Genomic DNA, 19223 nt, shown 5'->3' on the forward strand with positions numbered 1-19223 from the left:
TTAACAAAACAGACTTGAGACTAGATTAAACCCAGACATGTCTCTGTGCTCTAATTGTAATTACGTTTGTATCTCAATTGACTCCTAAAATAAATTATTAAGCAATAGACAGGCTTTCAGCCAGCGAGCCACCTGTCTGACTGTAATTTTAGACGCTATACATTTTAGATAGGTACAACAAAATTTCATTTGACAGACAAAATCTTTACAAACCTGTCGAATTTTCATTGATATTACCTCGTACAAAATAACCAATTATCAACAACAAAAATCACTATTAAAGTCTATGGCTATTTTGATAAAATTTTTAGATGAGCAATTTCTTTTTTTTTCTGGCTATAACCCTGATTGCAGGTGTTTTCGTAGTGTTACATTCATTAATATTTTAATAGTAGTCAATACTTATGGGATGTGCAATCATAACAGCCACCTGCCTGTAGTATATAAATAGAAATGTTAATTGATTTACACAAAAATCTAGCTTCTCTAGAGATTATTCAAATTATAAATTATAAATGTAACAAGATGGAGCCTTAATTAATTTTAGTGAATGCTATTTGGATTAAAGTCAACTTTGTTCATTTATATAAGGTTTACACAATAATCATGTATGTAATTCATGCATATCTTGTGACATTGACCTCATTCTAACTGTTGACCAATCCCAGGGCAGTTTAAGACCAGGGGATCCACAGTTGTCCATTACATTGTGTACATGTGTAGATCAAAACCACTGACTTGAGTCTCAACCACTGTTAGCCTTGTTGAGCCCAGTTCTGGCTGAGTCACAACCATTCACACCCTAGTTGTGCCCTGGTCTGGCTGAATCTCAACCACTCACACCCTTATTGTGCCCTGGCTTAATCTCAACCACTCACACCCTAGTTGTGCCCAGGGTTGGCTTGGTCACAACCACAACCACTCAGTGTTATTGTGCCCTGGTATGGTTGAGTCTCAACCACTCACTCACTGCCTCGTTTTGCCCTGGTCCGGCTAAGTCACAACCACTGACATCCTTGTTGTGCCTTGTGGCTATTTAAATCACAAACACTCACACCCTTGTTGTGCCCTAGTCTGGCTAAGTCACAAACACTTGCACCCTTATTGTGCCCTGGTCTGGCTAAATCACAAACACTCACACCCTTGTTGTGCCCTAGTCTGGCTAAGTCACAAACACTTGCACCCTTATTGTGCCCTGGTCTGGCTAAATCACAAACACTCACACCCTTGTTGTGCCCTAGTCTGGCTAAGTTACAAACACTTGCACCCTTATTGTGCCCTGGTCTGGCTAAATCACAAACACTCGCAACCTTGTTGTGCCCTAGTCTGGCTAAGTTACAAACACTTGCACCCTTATTGTGCCCTGGTCTGGCTAAATCACAAACACTCACACCCTTGTTGTGCCCTAGTCTGGCTAAGTCACTAACACTTTACACCCTTGTTGTGCCCTGGTTTGCCCTGGTCTGGCTAAGTCACAAACACTCACACCCTTGTTGTACGTGCCCTGGTCTGGCTAAGTAATAAACACTCACACCCTTGTTGTACCTTGGTCTGGCTAAGTTTCAACCACTGACAGCCTTGTTGTACTTTGTGGTAGTGAAAAAGTCGTTGCTGTTGCAACCTAAAGAAAAGAGGAAGAATTGAATTTCATTACGGAATTCAAAAACCAAATCACAAAGCAGAGAACAGTGCATGCGACCATCAAATTGTCAAACTACAAATGAAACTTTCCTTATATTTAGAATTTGATAATTTACTATACTTTGCATAATTTTTCATTAAAAATATAATGTGAAGCTTCACATTTCCCAAAATATGTACTTAAAAAAACATTTTGGTTTGATAGCAGAAATGAACGTATTTATTTCCAACGATAATTGTGGGTCCACTTTTTTCACTCTTCCATGTATATTTCTATGATTTTTTTGTTAATTTTAAAAATGAATATAATTTTTTTATTGGCTACAGGTGTTGGTAAACATTTTTGAACAGCTGGTTAATTATAATGCTACTCTACAGAAATAGTTTAAATCATTTTTATTTCGTCATAGATTTCTTGGGAGTGAATCTAGAGACACCTACTTTACTAATGCTGAAAGAGGAAGAATATTGAATGAAATTTTAGAAAGTACAACATATGGTAAAAGAAAACGAGCTGAAATAGGAATTGAGAGACTTCTTGAAGAGGAAGTATTCACTGCGGCCTTTCCATTACATGATGTAAGTCATCAGAATCATAATACAATCATGATAAAAATGGCCGCAAAATCTCATTGAGAGCAAGAGCTGGTTGTTTTCACCCCTCAAATAGTGTTACTTCGGTTGCATAGGTCAGTAATTTGTGATCTGATCTAATTCATTGAATTAACACTATTTTGTTTTAAATGGTAAATTCATGTCTGGTGACTTCGGAGTAACAAAACATTATGGCTTAATTGAATTATAAAAATTGCACTCTTTTTTTTCACATTCACTTACTAATTAATATGTTTCACAGATTATCAAGTGAGAACCGAATCTTGGTTTATATTTTGGATGGAAAATACTTGTTTTCACAGTAATATGGAAATACAATAATTGCATTCTCTTTTTTGACATATTGAGGGAGGAAGGATTCACTAAATAATTAATATTAAACACCAAAACATATTTTTTTAACCTTGTGATTATACATATGATTCGGGGGCAAAAAATGCTTTGTACTGTAAAATACTTTATCTTAGCTGAAAATAATTTTCACTGAAAAGACTTATTTGGGGTTTTGTATAGAGTTTATTTTTATTGATCTTTGATGAATTGAATGTAAAATATAAGAAAATTGCTAGATTTTATTTATATTTTATTTATATTTACTAATTCACCCCTTTAGCGAAATTAGTGAAAAACATTTTTTTTACAGTAATTGATTTTGATTTAGGATGGTGTCACTGATTCCTTGTAATGAATGCATCCCTCATTTCATCCAGGGTCCATGGGAGAAACCTAAAGATCTGTTTTGCCCAGAAGATCTGAATAAACGACAGGTATTGTATGAGTATTGGGCAAGATGGGGAAAATGGAACAAATATCAGCCCTTAGATCATATTAGAGAGTATTTTGGAGAGAAGATTGGAATCTATTTTGCATGGCTCGGTAAGTCAGTTGAGTCGAGGCATATAAAAAGAATTTGATATGCAAATAAACTTATATAGCAAACAAGCTGTTCTCTGATTGGTCTGTCTGTTATCTATTAAGATTGGGTAGTAACTTTGCAATAACTCAAGTAAGACAACCATACAATATGGTTTAATACCTACTTTTGGCATTTATGCTAATTTTTTGCATTGCCATATATGGTAGTCTATTTGGGGATTACCATGTAAGGTAATCCAACATGGGTATTGCAGTAGATGGTAATCTATTGTTGGTATCATCATATATACAACAAGTATTTTTTACATTGCCATATATGGTAGTCTATTTTGGGGATTGCCATATATGGTAATCCAATGTAGGTATTGCAGTAGATGGTAATCTATTGTTGGTATCACCATATATACATGGAGTATTTCTTACATTGCCATATATGGTAATTTACTTTTAGTATTACCATATATGGTAATTTACTTTTGATAATACCATTTATGGTAATTTACTTTTGGTAATACCATATATGGTAATTTACTTTTAGTATTACCATATAAGTTAATTTACTTTTAGTGTTACCATATATTGAAACCTACATTTGGTATTGCCATATATGGTAATTTACTTTTCGTATTACCATATATGGCAACATATTTTTTCATTACCATATATGGCAATCCACTTTCAGTGTTACAATATACTTTATATGTGCCCTTTGTATGGACTTAATTGTTGATGTTTTCTTCTTTGTGTTTTGTAGGTTTTTATACTGCCTGGTTGTTACCTGCATCATTTGTTGGGTTACTGGTATTTCTATTTGGTGTTTTCACAATTGATAATAACACACCTGGGTAAGTGATGCTTGTACGTTGTAATTATATATTGATAATTCTAGTTACACTTGTGATTGGGGATTATATATTTCTATATTTAAAGTTAGTCACTCGACGCAGACGATGGTAGTCATGAACCAAATGGTGATGGTGCCCGGCGGTTATAGCATAACACACTCAACAACTTTTTGGCTTAAGAATGTGGGCAGATTGTCCCACTCCTTATATACCCTTGGAAGGATATTTGAAAAAAAACGCCATACTTTCCGATCGGCTGGTGTGGTGCTGTTTCTCACATCCGCAATACTGCATGAGAGATGACTTGTTTTTGTCCTTGTTTACATACACCTAAACAACGCATATGAAACAGTGAAATGAGATTAAATGTATGAATTTCAAGAGTATGTTAAAGATTCAAAGTAAATATACATTGCTCATGATAATAAATGTGAATCAAACTGTTTTCAACGACAAAACTTAAAAGGGGGAGGGTCGTCACCTGCGCACACGCGAGAATTGAGTCCTAAACAAACGATAACAACATGCGCTGAAAGTGCCAAGGCTCATGGGTAAACACTTGTTTGTAAACAATGACACACTATGGCCATCTGACACATGCGCAGGTGACAACTCCCCTGCTTTAATACATTCAGGACAATGTTTATAAATTGATTACTGAAGATAGAAACCAAATACATAAATTTGTGAACATTTTAGATAATATTTTTGGTACATCTCACTAATTTCATTGTTTGTTTAACAGTAAAGATATATGTGAAAATGGTGACAATTATTTAATGTGTCCATTGTGTGATGAATCAATTGGCTGTGAATATTGGAATCTCTCGGCTGCATGTATACAAGCAGAGGTATGTAGGAAGTGAAATCGATCAGGCCATTAGCAGCATTTTTTTATCAATTTTATTGTATTTTTGAATCCATGTTTAAATATAGCTTTGTGGTATTGATTGAATACACACATAGTGATATGTAACATGTAAATATAGAAGCATGGTTGACCAATGCCTTTTTAACAACTATTATAAATGTCTAGTCTAGCCTATTTATTTAGTCTCTGTTCTGACGTTGTCAGAAAATACATACTTATAATTACACTTCTGTGCATTCATACATCCGTTTGTGTGTCTGTTCGCAACTGTATATCCCAGACATGCCTGGGCCGATTTACTTTAATCTAGACGCAGACATCGCACATGTATGCACATGGATTTGTTTCATGATCCAAATAAAAATGGTCGAATGGCAGCCATTTTAGTGATATTTAAATTCATCGTAATCGCATTCTTACTATTCCGGCCGGAACTGGATCTCAGTCGTGCATGAACATATTTCATTCAAATTTGGTATGTCCATTGAAATAATAGTTTCTTAATGCCTGTCATGTTATTTCACAGACTTTATTCATAATTTTAAAGCCATATTTGAAGCCATTTTGCTAACATGGCTGGAGTGAGCATGTTCAAATGTAACACATTTGTACATGCATTTGTTTCAACAACTGATTCATCAATTTCGTGCTAGAAATGCATTATGAATGCCATGAGCAGAATAAAGGAATCACAAAAATAAACTGGCTTCACTTTGTATCATGTCTGTCACATGAGTGTAAATAATTATTTGGCACTGATGTTGACAGTCACTAAAAACAAAAAACAAAAAGAATATATTTCATGTTTGTGTAATTACTATTCCAGGCTGCCTATCTATTTGATCACCCTGGTACAGTATTCTATGCTGTCTTCATGTCGTTCTGGGGTAAGCTACTATTAATTTTAGCAGTTACCATAAACATACATACATGCAGTTAGGTGACAATTACTGGTATAATTAATTGTGTAATTTTAAAGTTGTTGTTTTTATGGGCCGATAAGTTCCTGTCAATACTTGACGTTGTGATTTCAACTGTTAATTGAAAAAAACACAATCAACTAACAGTACTGCAAAATAATTAGTAAATGCGAACATTGTGCCTTGTGAAAAATAAATAACACATCAGACAAACACTAACATTTTGGTATGAAATGAGAGGGTACCGTATTTATACTTCCAGAAGCTGACACTTATAATTTGTGTTGTGTTTTTACCTGAAAAAATAGGTGATTTTCTGTACAATTGCGAGATCTCGCGAGATGCATGAAAGACGCGCGTCGAACATCTGCTGTAAAAATCAAACAATTTGATTTTCAACTCGAATTTCTTCATTTCGTAGCTCACATCGACCGGCCGATCTTCGACAGAGGAATATTGCTTCTGACTACCTTCACTTAATCGAAATTGCCTATCATCAAATGTGGAGAGCACATTATTGAGCATGGAAATGTCCCCCAAAATACTTTTGCGTTTGTCGAACCCCACGCGATGTTTGACGCCACTACGACACTATGACCTTTGTTTGTCCTGTTTTTACGTTCGATTTCACGCATAACGCGTGATTCTCGCAGTGAACGTAAAATGTCGTCTTGCCCTTTCATTGATTATTGCTACTGTGTTTTTATTTGTAATTCAACTTGTATATTTGCAAAAAAATTAAAGCCAAGACACATTACTTTCAAATCACAAAGTATGGCGCCCCTTTCAGAATAAAATCAGAGAGATTCCTAAATTAAATATTTATGGTAGCCACATCTGCATATTTTTCTGTTTTTGTTCCATGCCAAGTGTTCATCGAATTGAACACTTGTCAAATAATTATTATTATAAAGATTGCCATTTCAATTGATATATATGCATAGACATTGTTTCTCAGAAACCCATACTTTATGATAATTGTTTTAATTTTATTCCAGCTGTGACTTTCTTGGAGTACTGGAAAAGGAAACAAGCCAGTCTTTCTCACCATTGGGATTGTATGGATTTTGAAGAGGAGGAGGTAAACAACAAACAATTAAACCCAAAGTAGACTAGTCATTTAGTCATTATTTTATTTATTTAATTTTAATTACTCACAATTTGGATTCTTTAATAATAAATTTTGTTACAATAAATTCAAAATTGTTAAAATAAAAAAAAAATTACACATAGCTTCTTAGTTCATAGTAGTGATATGTTTTTAATTGGTGTTTTATATGTTTTTTATCAGCAAAGACTAAGACCACAGTTTGCAGCCAAAGCACCCATGATGGAAAAGAATCCAATCACTGGAATCAAAGAACCATATTTTCCGGAGGATGAACGAACAAAAAGAATAGCGTCAGGTTTGGGCGTACTCTTTGGAATGGTAAGTCATTGATATAAGGCGCCCTCTAGTGACAGCTATGAATTTTGCACACAATGTCTTGGGCTTATTTTTGCCAATAGAAATTTTGTTGGTTTTTAATGCACATGTTCGATTATGCCAAAAAATAATAGGCTCATTTATGCTGATGTCACGGATGAAATCATAGTCTCACAAGATTTAATGAGATTTTCCACAATTCTTGATATAAAGTAAGGATAAAATCATAGTCTCACAAGATTTAATGAGATTTTCCACAATCCATGATTAGTAAGGATGAAATCATAGTTTCACAAGATTTAATGAGATTGTCCACAATTCTTGATAAGTAAAGATGAAATCATAGTCTCACAAGATTTAATGAGATTTTCCAAAATCCTTGATAAGTAAAGATGAAATCATAGTCTCACAAGATTTAATGAGATTGTCCACAATTCTTGATAAGTAAGGATGAAATCATAGTCTCACAAGATTTAATGAGATTTTCCACAATCCTTGATTAGTAAGGATGAAATCATAGTCTCACAAGATTTAATGAGATTGTCCACAATTCTTGATAAGTAAAGATGAAATCATAGTCTCACAAGATTTAATGAGATTTTCCAAAATCCTTGATAAGTAAAGATGAAATCATAGTCTCACAAGATTTAATGAGATTTTCCAAAATCCTTGATAAGTAAAGATGAAATCATAGTCTCACAAGATTTAATGAGATTTTCCAAAATCCTTGATAAGTAAGGATGAAATCATAGTCTCACAAGATTTAATGAGATTTTCCACAATCCTTGATGAGTAAGGATGAAATCATAGTCTCACATGATTTAATGAGATTTTCCACAATCCTTGATGAGTAAGGATGAAATCATAGTCTCACAAGATTTAATGAGATTTTCCACAATCCTTGATGAGTAAGGATGAAATCATAGTCTCACATGATTTAATGAGATTTTCCACAATCTTTGATGAGTAAGGATGAAATCATAGTCCCACAAGATTTCGAAATTTCCCACAATTCTTTGCATTGAACTGGCACTTTTATATACACTGAATTAATTAATTGTTGTGGCTGTTACATATTATATTAGGACAGCATAACATAAACAACATATTAATAAACATTTAATTTTTTATCTATTGCAGGCATCATTGGTTATAATCTTCTTAATTGGTGTGATATTATATCGTGTTTTAGTCAGTATACCACTGTTTAAAAGTAAAGCACTGAGTAGTCAAGCACAGAGTATAGCTAGTATGTCTGGAGCTGTTGTAAACTTGATATTAATTATGGCATTAAGTAATGTATACACTAGAGCAGCTGCCAAACTGAATGATTGGGGTAAGTTTTGGTGATCTGCAATATTAATTCAGAAATTCTTCACTACATTCAGTACTTCAAGATTTTACTAAATTTATGGTAAATGTGTTTGCTGGTTTGTGTACATCGCTTCGCTTCAAAAATTTTTTTAGTAAATTGTTAGGCATTATTTTGTCTTGCTTTTGTGTGTATAACATAATACCTATACCTGAACATGAATTTTAAATTGGACTTTGTCAATTGAATATGTATAACAAAATTATCATACAGTAGAATCTTCTCACAATTGGTCCCTTCTAAATGTAGAAAATATATTTTTATACTGAACATAGTAACTCTGAAGACTAGTTTTCTCAGTTTCTTTGCTCTTCAGTTTAAACAGACTTCACTTCACTTCACATGTTAGCCATATTTACCACATGTTAGGCTCCAAAAACATTTATGTTTTGAATAGAGGTAATACATTTGACTTCTTATATCAGACAAGTGTGTACTGTGATATGGCATATGATTGAACACAAACAAAGACACTAGTCAAATAGATTTAAATATAGAAATTTACAGTAAAGCTGTCACATAACCTTCTTTTTTTCTAAACAAGACACAAGTCAAATAGTTTTAAATCTAAAAATTTACCATACAACTGTCATATAATATTTTTTGCTACAGTTTTGCATCATCTGTGAGTAAACAAAAGGACAGCTTCACATAAACTTTGATTCAGCTTTGCCTAATGTATTCATATTTATTTACATTCATTCATAATTTATAACAGTAACATTAATAAGATTATCAACAATTGGAATACATAGTTGACACAGATATTCAAACAATAATAATAATAATAAAAGAAACATTTTAGCTTATACAGCAATATCAGTATTTCTCAATACACGGAGGCTGATACCTGCTTAAACAAGGGGGTTTCCTAATCAACTAAATTATGTTAATTTTAATATTAACGCATGTAAATATTTAATTAATATGGTTATTCGTCCCCGTTCAAATGAAGTCCGAAAACAGGGACTTATAATTTGGTCTCCGTCCGTGCGCCTGTGTGTGTGTGCGTCTGTGCGTGCGTGCGTTCGTCCGGAGTCATATCTCAGAATCCCTTGGACCGATTCTTTTCATTCTAGTACCGGTACTTTATCTGGGACATATGCACATGCAGTGGTTTAGCGATTCGATTCAAAATGGCTGACTGGCAGCCATCTTGTTTTTTGAAAATGTCGTATTTTGGACATGCTTTGTCAGTTTTCATTCAAATTTAGTACATCGATCATACATGTTAGGATACATGTCCCCGACCATCTGTGAGTTCCTGAGTCTGTCTGTCTGTCCATCCATCCGTCCGTTCGTGCGTCAGTCTGTCAATAGTAATATTTCAGAATCCTGTTGACCGATTCCGTTCATTCTTTGCATGTGCCTAGTACCTTATGTGGGACATATTCACATGCAGTGGTTTAGCGATTCGATTCAAAATGGCCGACTGGCAGCCATCTTGTTTTTTGAAAATGTTGTATTTTGGACATGCTTTGTTAGTTGTCATTTAAACTTGGTACATAGATTATACATGTTAGGTTACATGTCCATGACAATTTATTTCGCAATTGGATCAAAGATAGTCGACTGACAGGCATCATGTTTTTTTTTTATGCGGTATCTTGGAAGTGCTCTGTCAGTTTTCATCCAAATTTGGCACATACATGTACTTTATACATGTTAGGATGCAAGTCCATGACAATTTGTTTCAAAATCCGGTCAAGGATGGCCGATTGTCAGCAATCTGACTTTTTGGCCTTTCTACTATATTTCCACAATTTATGTACCATTTTCATTCGTATTTAGCACAAACATCATACATATCAGTGTGTTTCATAGTCAGATCAAAGATGGCTAAATAACGGCTGTTTTTAATTTTGGCCATATTACTACTACACGGAACACATGTTTTGATGTAAATAAACAATCTGTTGTATACGCTACTTGGAACTCAAGTTTCAAGGACACGCTTGCGACAACCCCTCGCTTTAATATGACAAGCACAAAGAGAACTTTCAAAAATTTAACGGGGACTGTGTCATTTTCAATGACTTGTTTACAGTTATGTTATTTGTTGTTGTGGGTAATGTTTTATTGGTTCCACTGTTTTTTTTCAGAAATGCATCGTACACAGACTGAATATGAAGATGCATTGACGTTTAAAGTATTTGTATTTCAATTCGTCAACTTTTACTCGTCAATATTCTATGTAGCATTCTTTAAAGGAAGGTGAGTCAGCTCATTTTCTAAAGAATCAGAATGATGAGAATGAAAACTAAAATGGTGATGGATGGACAGGAGGTGTTGTGACAACCATACCCCTTTAATTTCCAGTTTATAAATAAATGAATGAATTGGTTGCCGTATCATATGGCATGGTTTATGTCTCCTGCCCGCATATTGTATTATTTTTTTCTATGTGTCATATATTAAGTTTTTCTGAAAAAAACACATTTAAAACAGCATAATTTCTTTATTTTTTTTTAATATTATGCAAACTGACATTATTCTATTATTTGTTATATTCTAAGATTCAATGGTTACCCTGGTAACTACAATACTTTATTTGGTCTTCGTAATGAAGAATGTGGACCAGGTGGATGTTTAGTAGAGTTAGCTCAACAGTTGCTGGTTATCATGGTTGGTAAACAAATTATCAACAATTGTCAGGAGGTTGCTGTACCGTAAGTGATTAATTTATTTCTCAAATAACATGAAATGCATGGCAAGATAAATGTTATATTAAAGTAAACATGTACTGCATGTGTGACTACAAATCATCATGACACGTCTTCACTTCTGTCGCTGGGCATCTCCGAAAAAGTATGCTCAAGTATGCTGAGGTAATTATGTTCTGAGACTGTGTAACCCATCCAGGTCCCGTAATGTAGCCAGACTTTAGGACACAAACCCGCACCATCAAACTGTACAGATGATAGAATGTGTGATTGAAAAAACATGAAACTTTTTTTTTGTCACAAGAGAACAGTATAATCTTCATGGCATAACATATTATTAATATTTCTATCATAACATCTTTTATGGCATGACATAAGTTAGCTTTCTGTCACCAGAGGGCAGTATATCTTTTATGGCATTACATAAGTTTGCTTTCTGTCACTAGAGGGCAGAATATATTTTATGGCATTACATAAGTTAGCTTTCTGTCACTAGAGGGCAGTATATATTTTATGGCATTACATAAGTTAGCTTTCTGTCATTAGAGGGCAGTATATCTTTTATGGCATGACATAAGTTAGCTTTCTGTCACTAGAGGGCAGTATATCTTTTATGGCATTACATAAGTTAGCCTATTGTCACTAGAGGGCACTATATCTTTTATCTACCAACAGTATTCAGGTTCTATCACTAGAGGGCACTGTAAACTAATGATATCGGAAGGAATGTATATTCATTGCCTTTTATCTGCTTGTAGGAAAATCAAACAATTTATCCAGCGTTATAAAGTACGAGGTGGAGTGAAAGGTGCTTCTGATAGACTACAGTCACAGTGGGAAGAAGATTATCAACTGATTGAGCCAGAAGGGTTGTTTGATGAGTATCTTGAGATGGGTGAGTGTTTTATAGCATATCTTACATTGATGCATAATAATTAGCTTATTTGCATAGCATGACAAATCTTCAGAGGAAATACTAAAATGAAAGTTTTATCACCTTTGAGTAGTTTGACTGATCACTTAAGTAGAAGTTGTCAATTCTTGGGAATACACCAGGGAGTCGTAGGACTCCATTATATTCGTATTTACATTGTTAGAAATTCTTAGATCAACAAGTTTGTAAATAATAAATTTGTTATGCGAGTTGCATGGGACCCATACGTTATGTGACAACTACTGTTCTTCTCAGTATAGTATAAACAAAACAAACAAGTGGGATTTATTGCAGCAGCGACTTGAAAAGTGGGCATCATCAGTGTTGTTGCAATAAGCAGTAGGTTTTCTGTTGGCTCTTTTCTCTTGTGTCTAATAATTTTAATTTCCTGCCACATCTATGATTCAACTTTTGACCAGTTGATCTGAGTTATAATACAGTCAAACCTGTCTATAAAGGACAGTCAGTGGACTGAGCCAAACTGTCCTTTATAGACTGGTGGTCTTTATATGGAGGTGGCCTAATTTATTTATTCAATCATGAATATTAATTAGGGCGTGAATTTTAAGGGAGATCATAAGCAAAGCATAAAATAAACCTACACATTGTACAATGAATAGGTCTTTTTTAATAAAAGTCACTCATTTTCATCTTTACTTTTTTACTACAAATTATATTATGTAAATTCACTGAAACCAAGTGATTATGCCCATGGATTCATTGGTGTATTTAATGCATAAGAACGATTGTCAACGGTCGGCCGCATTGGCGTTTCCGCTCGGACTTTCACACTCTCGCCATGCAGTCGTATTCGCCAGTCTCTTACACATATTCCATCACAGGCGGTAATCAGTCCCATCGTTAGTATTTTCGATTGTACACTGTGACAAAATGCACAGGCAAAGTTGCCGTGTTTGAAAAAACAAACAAACAAGCATTAAAAATGAAGAAGCATTGGTAATAAACAAAATATACCAAACTCATAACGATTGCTCCAACTCTCGGTGTTGAATCAGAAAGTCAAACGAACCGGAAATGAAACACGATGATCGTACACGCAATTTTACAATTATTTGTTTCAAGCATAGACGTGTCAAAACTGCCCAAACGAAACAAATTTTCTCGATTGCAAATTATTGATATTACTGTTTATAAAAAAAAAAATAGGATCAAAATAGAAAAGATCTTTCGTTGAGAATAACCCTGAGATGACCCCTCAGTAACAATACATTTTTCCCATGTGCTAGCTTCATTAACATAATTTCTAACGATCAACAACAAACAACATGGCGGCCAAAATAGGTCGGATTTTGAAATACCGCAATGAAAACGAAATAAACAAATGTTTTATTATTTTGTTTGGATATTTCATGTCGACAAAGTAAATAAAACATCTCTCATTTAATAAAACTGGTTCATTTTTCTCGTTTTCGAGACGGGAGGAATTTGCTCTTCATGTGCGAGACAGTCCACAGAAGTGCCGCTGGCCGGCTGGGGATCGATAGTAAAGTACCGATCAGAAACAAGCTAGTTTTTAGTCCCTGTTCGGACGTAGTCCGAAAACGGGGACTTATGGTTTGCCCTGTGTGCGTCCGTGGTCACCTGTATCTCGAACATGCATGGGCCGATTAAGTTCAAACTTCACTCATACATCACACATTATATGGGACATGTGCACATGCATTTTTTTCATGATCCGATTAACGATAGCCGAATAGCGGCCATTTTACGGCCGAAAATGCATCAAAATCGCACATTTTCACCATTCTGAACCCGGATCTCAGTTATGCATGGACGGATTTTGTTCAAATTTGATACATACATTAAACATAATAGGACCTTGATGCATCTCATTGTTTTTTTGGATCGGGTTTGAAATGGCCGACTGGCGGCCATTTTGTTTTAAAGAATTCAGTTCTGATCCGTATCTGAGACATGCCTGGATTGATCGAGTTCAAACTTCACACACACAAGGTACATCATGTCACAAATAGATATGTGCATTTGTTTCATGATCCGCTTAACAATAGCTGAATGATGGCCATTTTAAGGCCGAAAATGCATCAAAATCACATATTTTCACAATTCCGGAACCGGATCTCAGTCATGCATGGATGGATTTTGTTCAGATTTAGTACAATGTGTTGTACATATGCAGGTGCATTTTGGATCAGTCCACTGAAAGTGGTCTGAGATTTCGGTCATGATCTGCTTTGAATGTATATGTCACTCAAATATGAACGGAACAGGGACGTGTCATTGACAATGACTTGTTCATTTCAAACTTTGAATGAAACTGTTTTAATTTGTTGTTAACATTTTTCCAATCTCCAGACGTTACATTGAGATGATATTCAACTTTTTTAACTTTTTCGCAACTTCACAAACAAAGTTGCGATGGCCATCCCTGTTTAGTAACCCTAAAGATTGCGTACTCGGTAATCTTAACGTAACATATGGCCACGTTCCTGTTAGCAATTCGCAAGTAGCTACTGTCTTTTTGCTGAGACCGTCTGATGGAAATGTTGGTGGTCATTATACAAAGGTTAAAGTGTGAATAGGTCTACAATAGGGTGGTCACTGGTCGCGTTAGACAGGTGGTCACTATATCCAGTGTCTTTAACGTGTAAATTGTGAAGGGACTGTACTAAGGTGGCCGCTCTGCACAGGTGATCGTTAACACAGGTTTGACTGTACGTGTATCGGTATTCACTGTTGCTTATAGAAATGAAAACTAAACTTAATTCATGTGTTGCAATTACAGTGGTTTCATTGCGTGTAAATGACTGTGATTGAATTATTTTTTTTTTATATCACAGTTTTGCAGTATGGTTTTATCACAATCTTTTTTGCTGCTTTTCCATTGGCGCCACTGTTTGCATTGCTTAATAACTGGGTTGAGATCAGATTGGATGCTACTAAATTTGTAAGTGAAACCCGACGACCAGTAGCAGACAAAGCTCAAGATATTGGTGTTTGGTTTAATATACTGGATTCTCTCACTCAGTTAGCAGTGGTATCTAATGTGAGTATATGTATGATGTAATTTTGGTCTCAAAATCAAATACATTCGCTATATGGAGATGAAAGTTTTTCAATACAGATTCATGGAAGTCTTTTGATATATTTACTTCTGTTCGTTTGTCCGTTGCTCACTTATTTTTACTCAACTATTCTACTTCTGCAACTGTATATAACCCAAATTTTATATTTGTTTAATTTTTATTCTAAAAAAATTGACTGCCCAAGTGATGATAAAAACACACGCTAAGAACGCAAAGGCTCATGGGTAGATGCTTGTTTGTAAACAATGACGCGCTATGGCCACCTGACGCATGCGTAGTTGACGACTTCCCAACTTTAACTCAAACAGTTTTTATTAAATTTTTTTCAAACTTGGATATTATATTAACCACTTTTGGATCTTACCAAATTTGATTTTGTATGTGTTCTATATATATTTTTTAAGATATTGTGAGATATTAAGAAAAATGTTTTCTGATCATCTTTGAATTTGGAAATCTGATCAGTCACTATGTAATGTCAAGGTCACACAAAATGTTACTCCAATATTCTGAAAGGATAAATGATAGCATTCAAAAGATTAACAATTAAACTTTTGTGTCTTATAGGCCTTCGTGATTGCATTTACTTCAGAATTCTTACCTAAGCTGCTATATAAATATGAATTTGATAGTAATCTCGTTGGATATGTTAATTTTACATTAGCATACTCACCCGAAGGCTCCTTGCATAAGGAGTGTAGGTAAGTTCAAAATTTGTTGCCCTAATACAAGTCACAATGTGGGCGGAATGTGTTATACTGTAGAATACTTTATTTTCGCTTGGAATTTATTTTCGCTATATTCGCTGAAGGGATGATTCCATGAAAATAAAATCCAGCGAATATACTTTTTTTCCTATATTTCACATTAAACTCATAAAAAATCAGTGAAAATAAATTCTAAGCAAAACGCTCAAAAAACCTTTTCAGCGAAAATTAATTTCAGCGAAAATAAAGTATTCCATAGTGTATCAAAACAAATAAAACCATCATTTATAGATTGAAATTATTAATAATCTATTTTGAAAAGCATTTTTAGATACTGTGTCACATTCCAATTAAAAAAAAAGATGCTGACTTGTATGTACTAACTAACTAACTCTTTTATACCCACCTTAGATTTTCCGCCACCAGTTCCCTCTTTTCATCACAAATTCACAAAATAGTCCCGTTTATAGTCTGCACAGAAGATTTCGCTAAAAATAGGAATATTTTTTTAAGTAAAAACTGGGAATTGACCTTTTTGTTCGTTGGCTCCAAAATTAGGATTCATTTCTTATGTGTTTTACGGAGAATTTTCTTCAAAGTTTATGTAACCTACAGCGTGTGTAATTTTGCTATATATTGCACAGGGTATCTGCATCCTACCAAACGATATTATTATACATAATTCTGTTAGATACAAAACCCGCAGCCAGCACTTACAATACTTACAGAGAGTACAGAAAGGTTTTCTACATACCATACAAAGGGTGAATGCAACTTTAAGTATTTCTACAGTTAACTTTCTTATTATCCTATGTAGGTACCAAGCTTTCCGGGACAGAGAAGGACAATACACATTGTTTTATTGGAGATTACTGGCACTCAGACTGGGTTTTGTCATCTTATTTGAGGTAAAACTACTTGACTTTGTGAAGTTTATTTCACTGCATGATTTTCTACGGACTTGATTGATTGACTTTTCGAACTTTACCATAGTGTTAGAATTACTTCTTAAGGTTGATCAATACAATTCCTGAATGGTCAAGTGAGGCACAGGAGTTTTCATGTTCTATCACCCATGTTTTTTGCATAATAATTAGCTTATTTGCATAAACTACTGAAACTGCCATATCTTCACAAATAAGTACACACCCTCTTTTTAATTACCTTGGCATATAGTGATAATTTGCTATTGATTTACTTATGCCACCAGAAAAATGAAAGAAAAAATATAACTGAAAAAAATAAATAAGTATAAATACTAATCACAGTAATTAATTACAGTCAATTACCTAGTGGGAATGTAATTAAGTGAATTATAATGAAAACTAGATTTTCTTGGTGGAGATCACAGAAACTATTTCCTACTTGGGTAAACTCTCATTAATAACTATTGGTTAATTGCAACACAGATATAACTGAAACAATGTTTTTTGCAGCTGGTCCAGGTTTGCATATGCATAGAATGACCATTTTAACATTTTTTTACCTCAAGTGTAACCTTGATTCTACTGCATTGTCATAGTGGGTGTATTTACATTCAGTTACATTCTGCTATCCATTTAAAACTGTCATGGATTCTGATGAGGTAGATGCATGCACAGCAAATTGATGCACTCTATTTTGACTCAAAGAAACGAACCAGACACAAAGAAGTAACTGCGAGAACTTTGATTTATTTATTAACATTGCAGATCTGGATTGTTCATTGAAAAGTGGTAGAAAGTGTTTGATTACCACCAAAATAAGATTGAAGACGAAATAAACTTACTTGAATGCAAGCTGTATGAAAATGAGAAAACTGAAATGTTGAAGGAAATAAATTTAATACATTGCAACAACACAAATACCGATAAATTGATTACAATGCTAACAAGCAATAACAGCCAAAAAATAAAAAAATAGCAAGCTACATCTAATTGTTTCAATGCCAGAGAAAATCATTTCAAAAAAACTACTAGCTGCCCCTAAATAAATAAATAATTTTTTTTATATTCTTTTCTATTTGAGCGCTTCCATTTTGCTACTTCCTCAGTTTTTCGTTTACTGTAATTTTCTTTTTCTGAGTCAATATCCAAATAAGGATTGTGCAATACAGATTATTATTATTCAAATTATTAGACTTGATAAACATAATTTTCATTGGAATAAATTCAAAATGAATGACTGGTGGCTATTTGTTTTAATGTTTTGTGTTCTAGGGTCATATAACCTCTGACATGCTATGACAGTTCATGTTCAAACTTTATATATTTCTCGCACTTGATAACTCACAAGGCTTTCTCTTTCTTAGCATTTTGTATTCGTGATTGGCAAAATGATTGACTTCATGGTCCCAGATGTACCAGAAGCATTGGAAATCAAGATCAAGAGAGAAAAGTACCTTGCCAAATAAGCATTGGCAGAGAACCTAGGAAGTCTGGGGCCATCGGTAAGTTTTTCTGATATCTCCAAAAACCGGATTTAAATTGAACTTGTGGTAAAGGTGCAAACCACAGATGTGTATTCAAAAGTATTTTCTTTGAGTATTATTAATTTCAGTACTTAGGATCCCCATGTTTCTATGCTGTGCATCTCAAATAGCAGACAAATATTAGTTGCCAAGCTTTTTGTTTGAAAGGCTAATCTTCAATTTTAAATTTTTTTTAATTTTTAAAATGCCTCCAATACTTTCAGCACACAAGAGCTTTCTTTGATTTGTTAATGGCTTTGGCTAGTCCCTTCCAATTAAGAACCGTGTGGAATGCTGCAAAATATTTTGCCCATTTTTTTTCACTCGCAAAACTTACAAATTGGTTTCTCATGAAATTCAATCAATTTACGCATGGATCATAGTGGGAATGCAAAATTAATTGGTAACTTATACTGTTTTCTTATTCGGTAGGTGGATGAAGAAAACAAAGGCGTGGATTCTACCACTCTAACACTAGACGTACCAGTACCATAAATTGAACTGTGTGGAATCCTATGTTGGTTTATTTTCTTGCTCACCAAAGGTCACAAAAGAGACATCAGTTTCCTGCACTACAAAGAATACATTAACAGTACAATTTATTCAAGTCACTGTCATGAAGTAAAATATTGGTTAAGATCTGCAAGCATTAAGGTGCAGCCCTATATATATATATACTACAACCAGATTAATTCAATTTTTAACAAACACTTAAAAATGTATTGCCATTATAAACACAAGTATGTATTTGTATAAATTATCACTTGACAAGGGATAAGTACTTCTGAAGGTCAACACAAAATGTCAAATCAACTCAAAAGTTAGTCAAATTCTGTCAA

The 19223-nt window shown here is 34.1% G+C and overlaps 1 protein-coding gene across 1 annotated transcript; it reads left to right on the forward strand.

Moving 5' to 3' along the window:
• The first annotated feature begins 1851 nt into the window (after positions 1 to 1851).
• Positions 1852 to 18879, forward strand: LOC146734041 (anoctamin-7-like). The gene is given in 17 exon segments (XM_085508497.1): positions 1852 to 1883; positions 2052 to 2220; positions 2967 to 3132; positions 3887 to 3977; positions 4723 to 4828; positions 5675 to 5735; positions 6767 to 6849; positions 7060 to 7197; positions 8335 to 8530; positions 10669 to 10780; positions 11083 to 11235; positions 11988 to 12124; positions 14983 to 15188; positions 15796 to 15929; positions 16753 to 16843; positions 18226 to 18363; positions 18817 to 18879. Coding segments are annotated over 17 exon segments (2076 nt in total).
• The last annotated feature ends 344 nt before the right edge of the window (positions 18880 to 19223 follow it).

The sequence above is a fragment of the Saccoglossus kowalevskii genome, chromosome 15, assembly GCF_978046115.1.
Source record: "Saccoglossus kowalevskii chromosome 15, keSacKowa6.1, whole genome shotgun sequence".
Classification (NCBI taxonomy): Eukaryota; Metazoa; Hemichordata; class Enteropneusta; family Harrimaniidae; genus Saccoglossus; species Saccoglossus kowalevskii.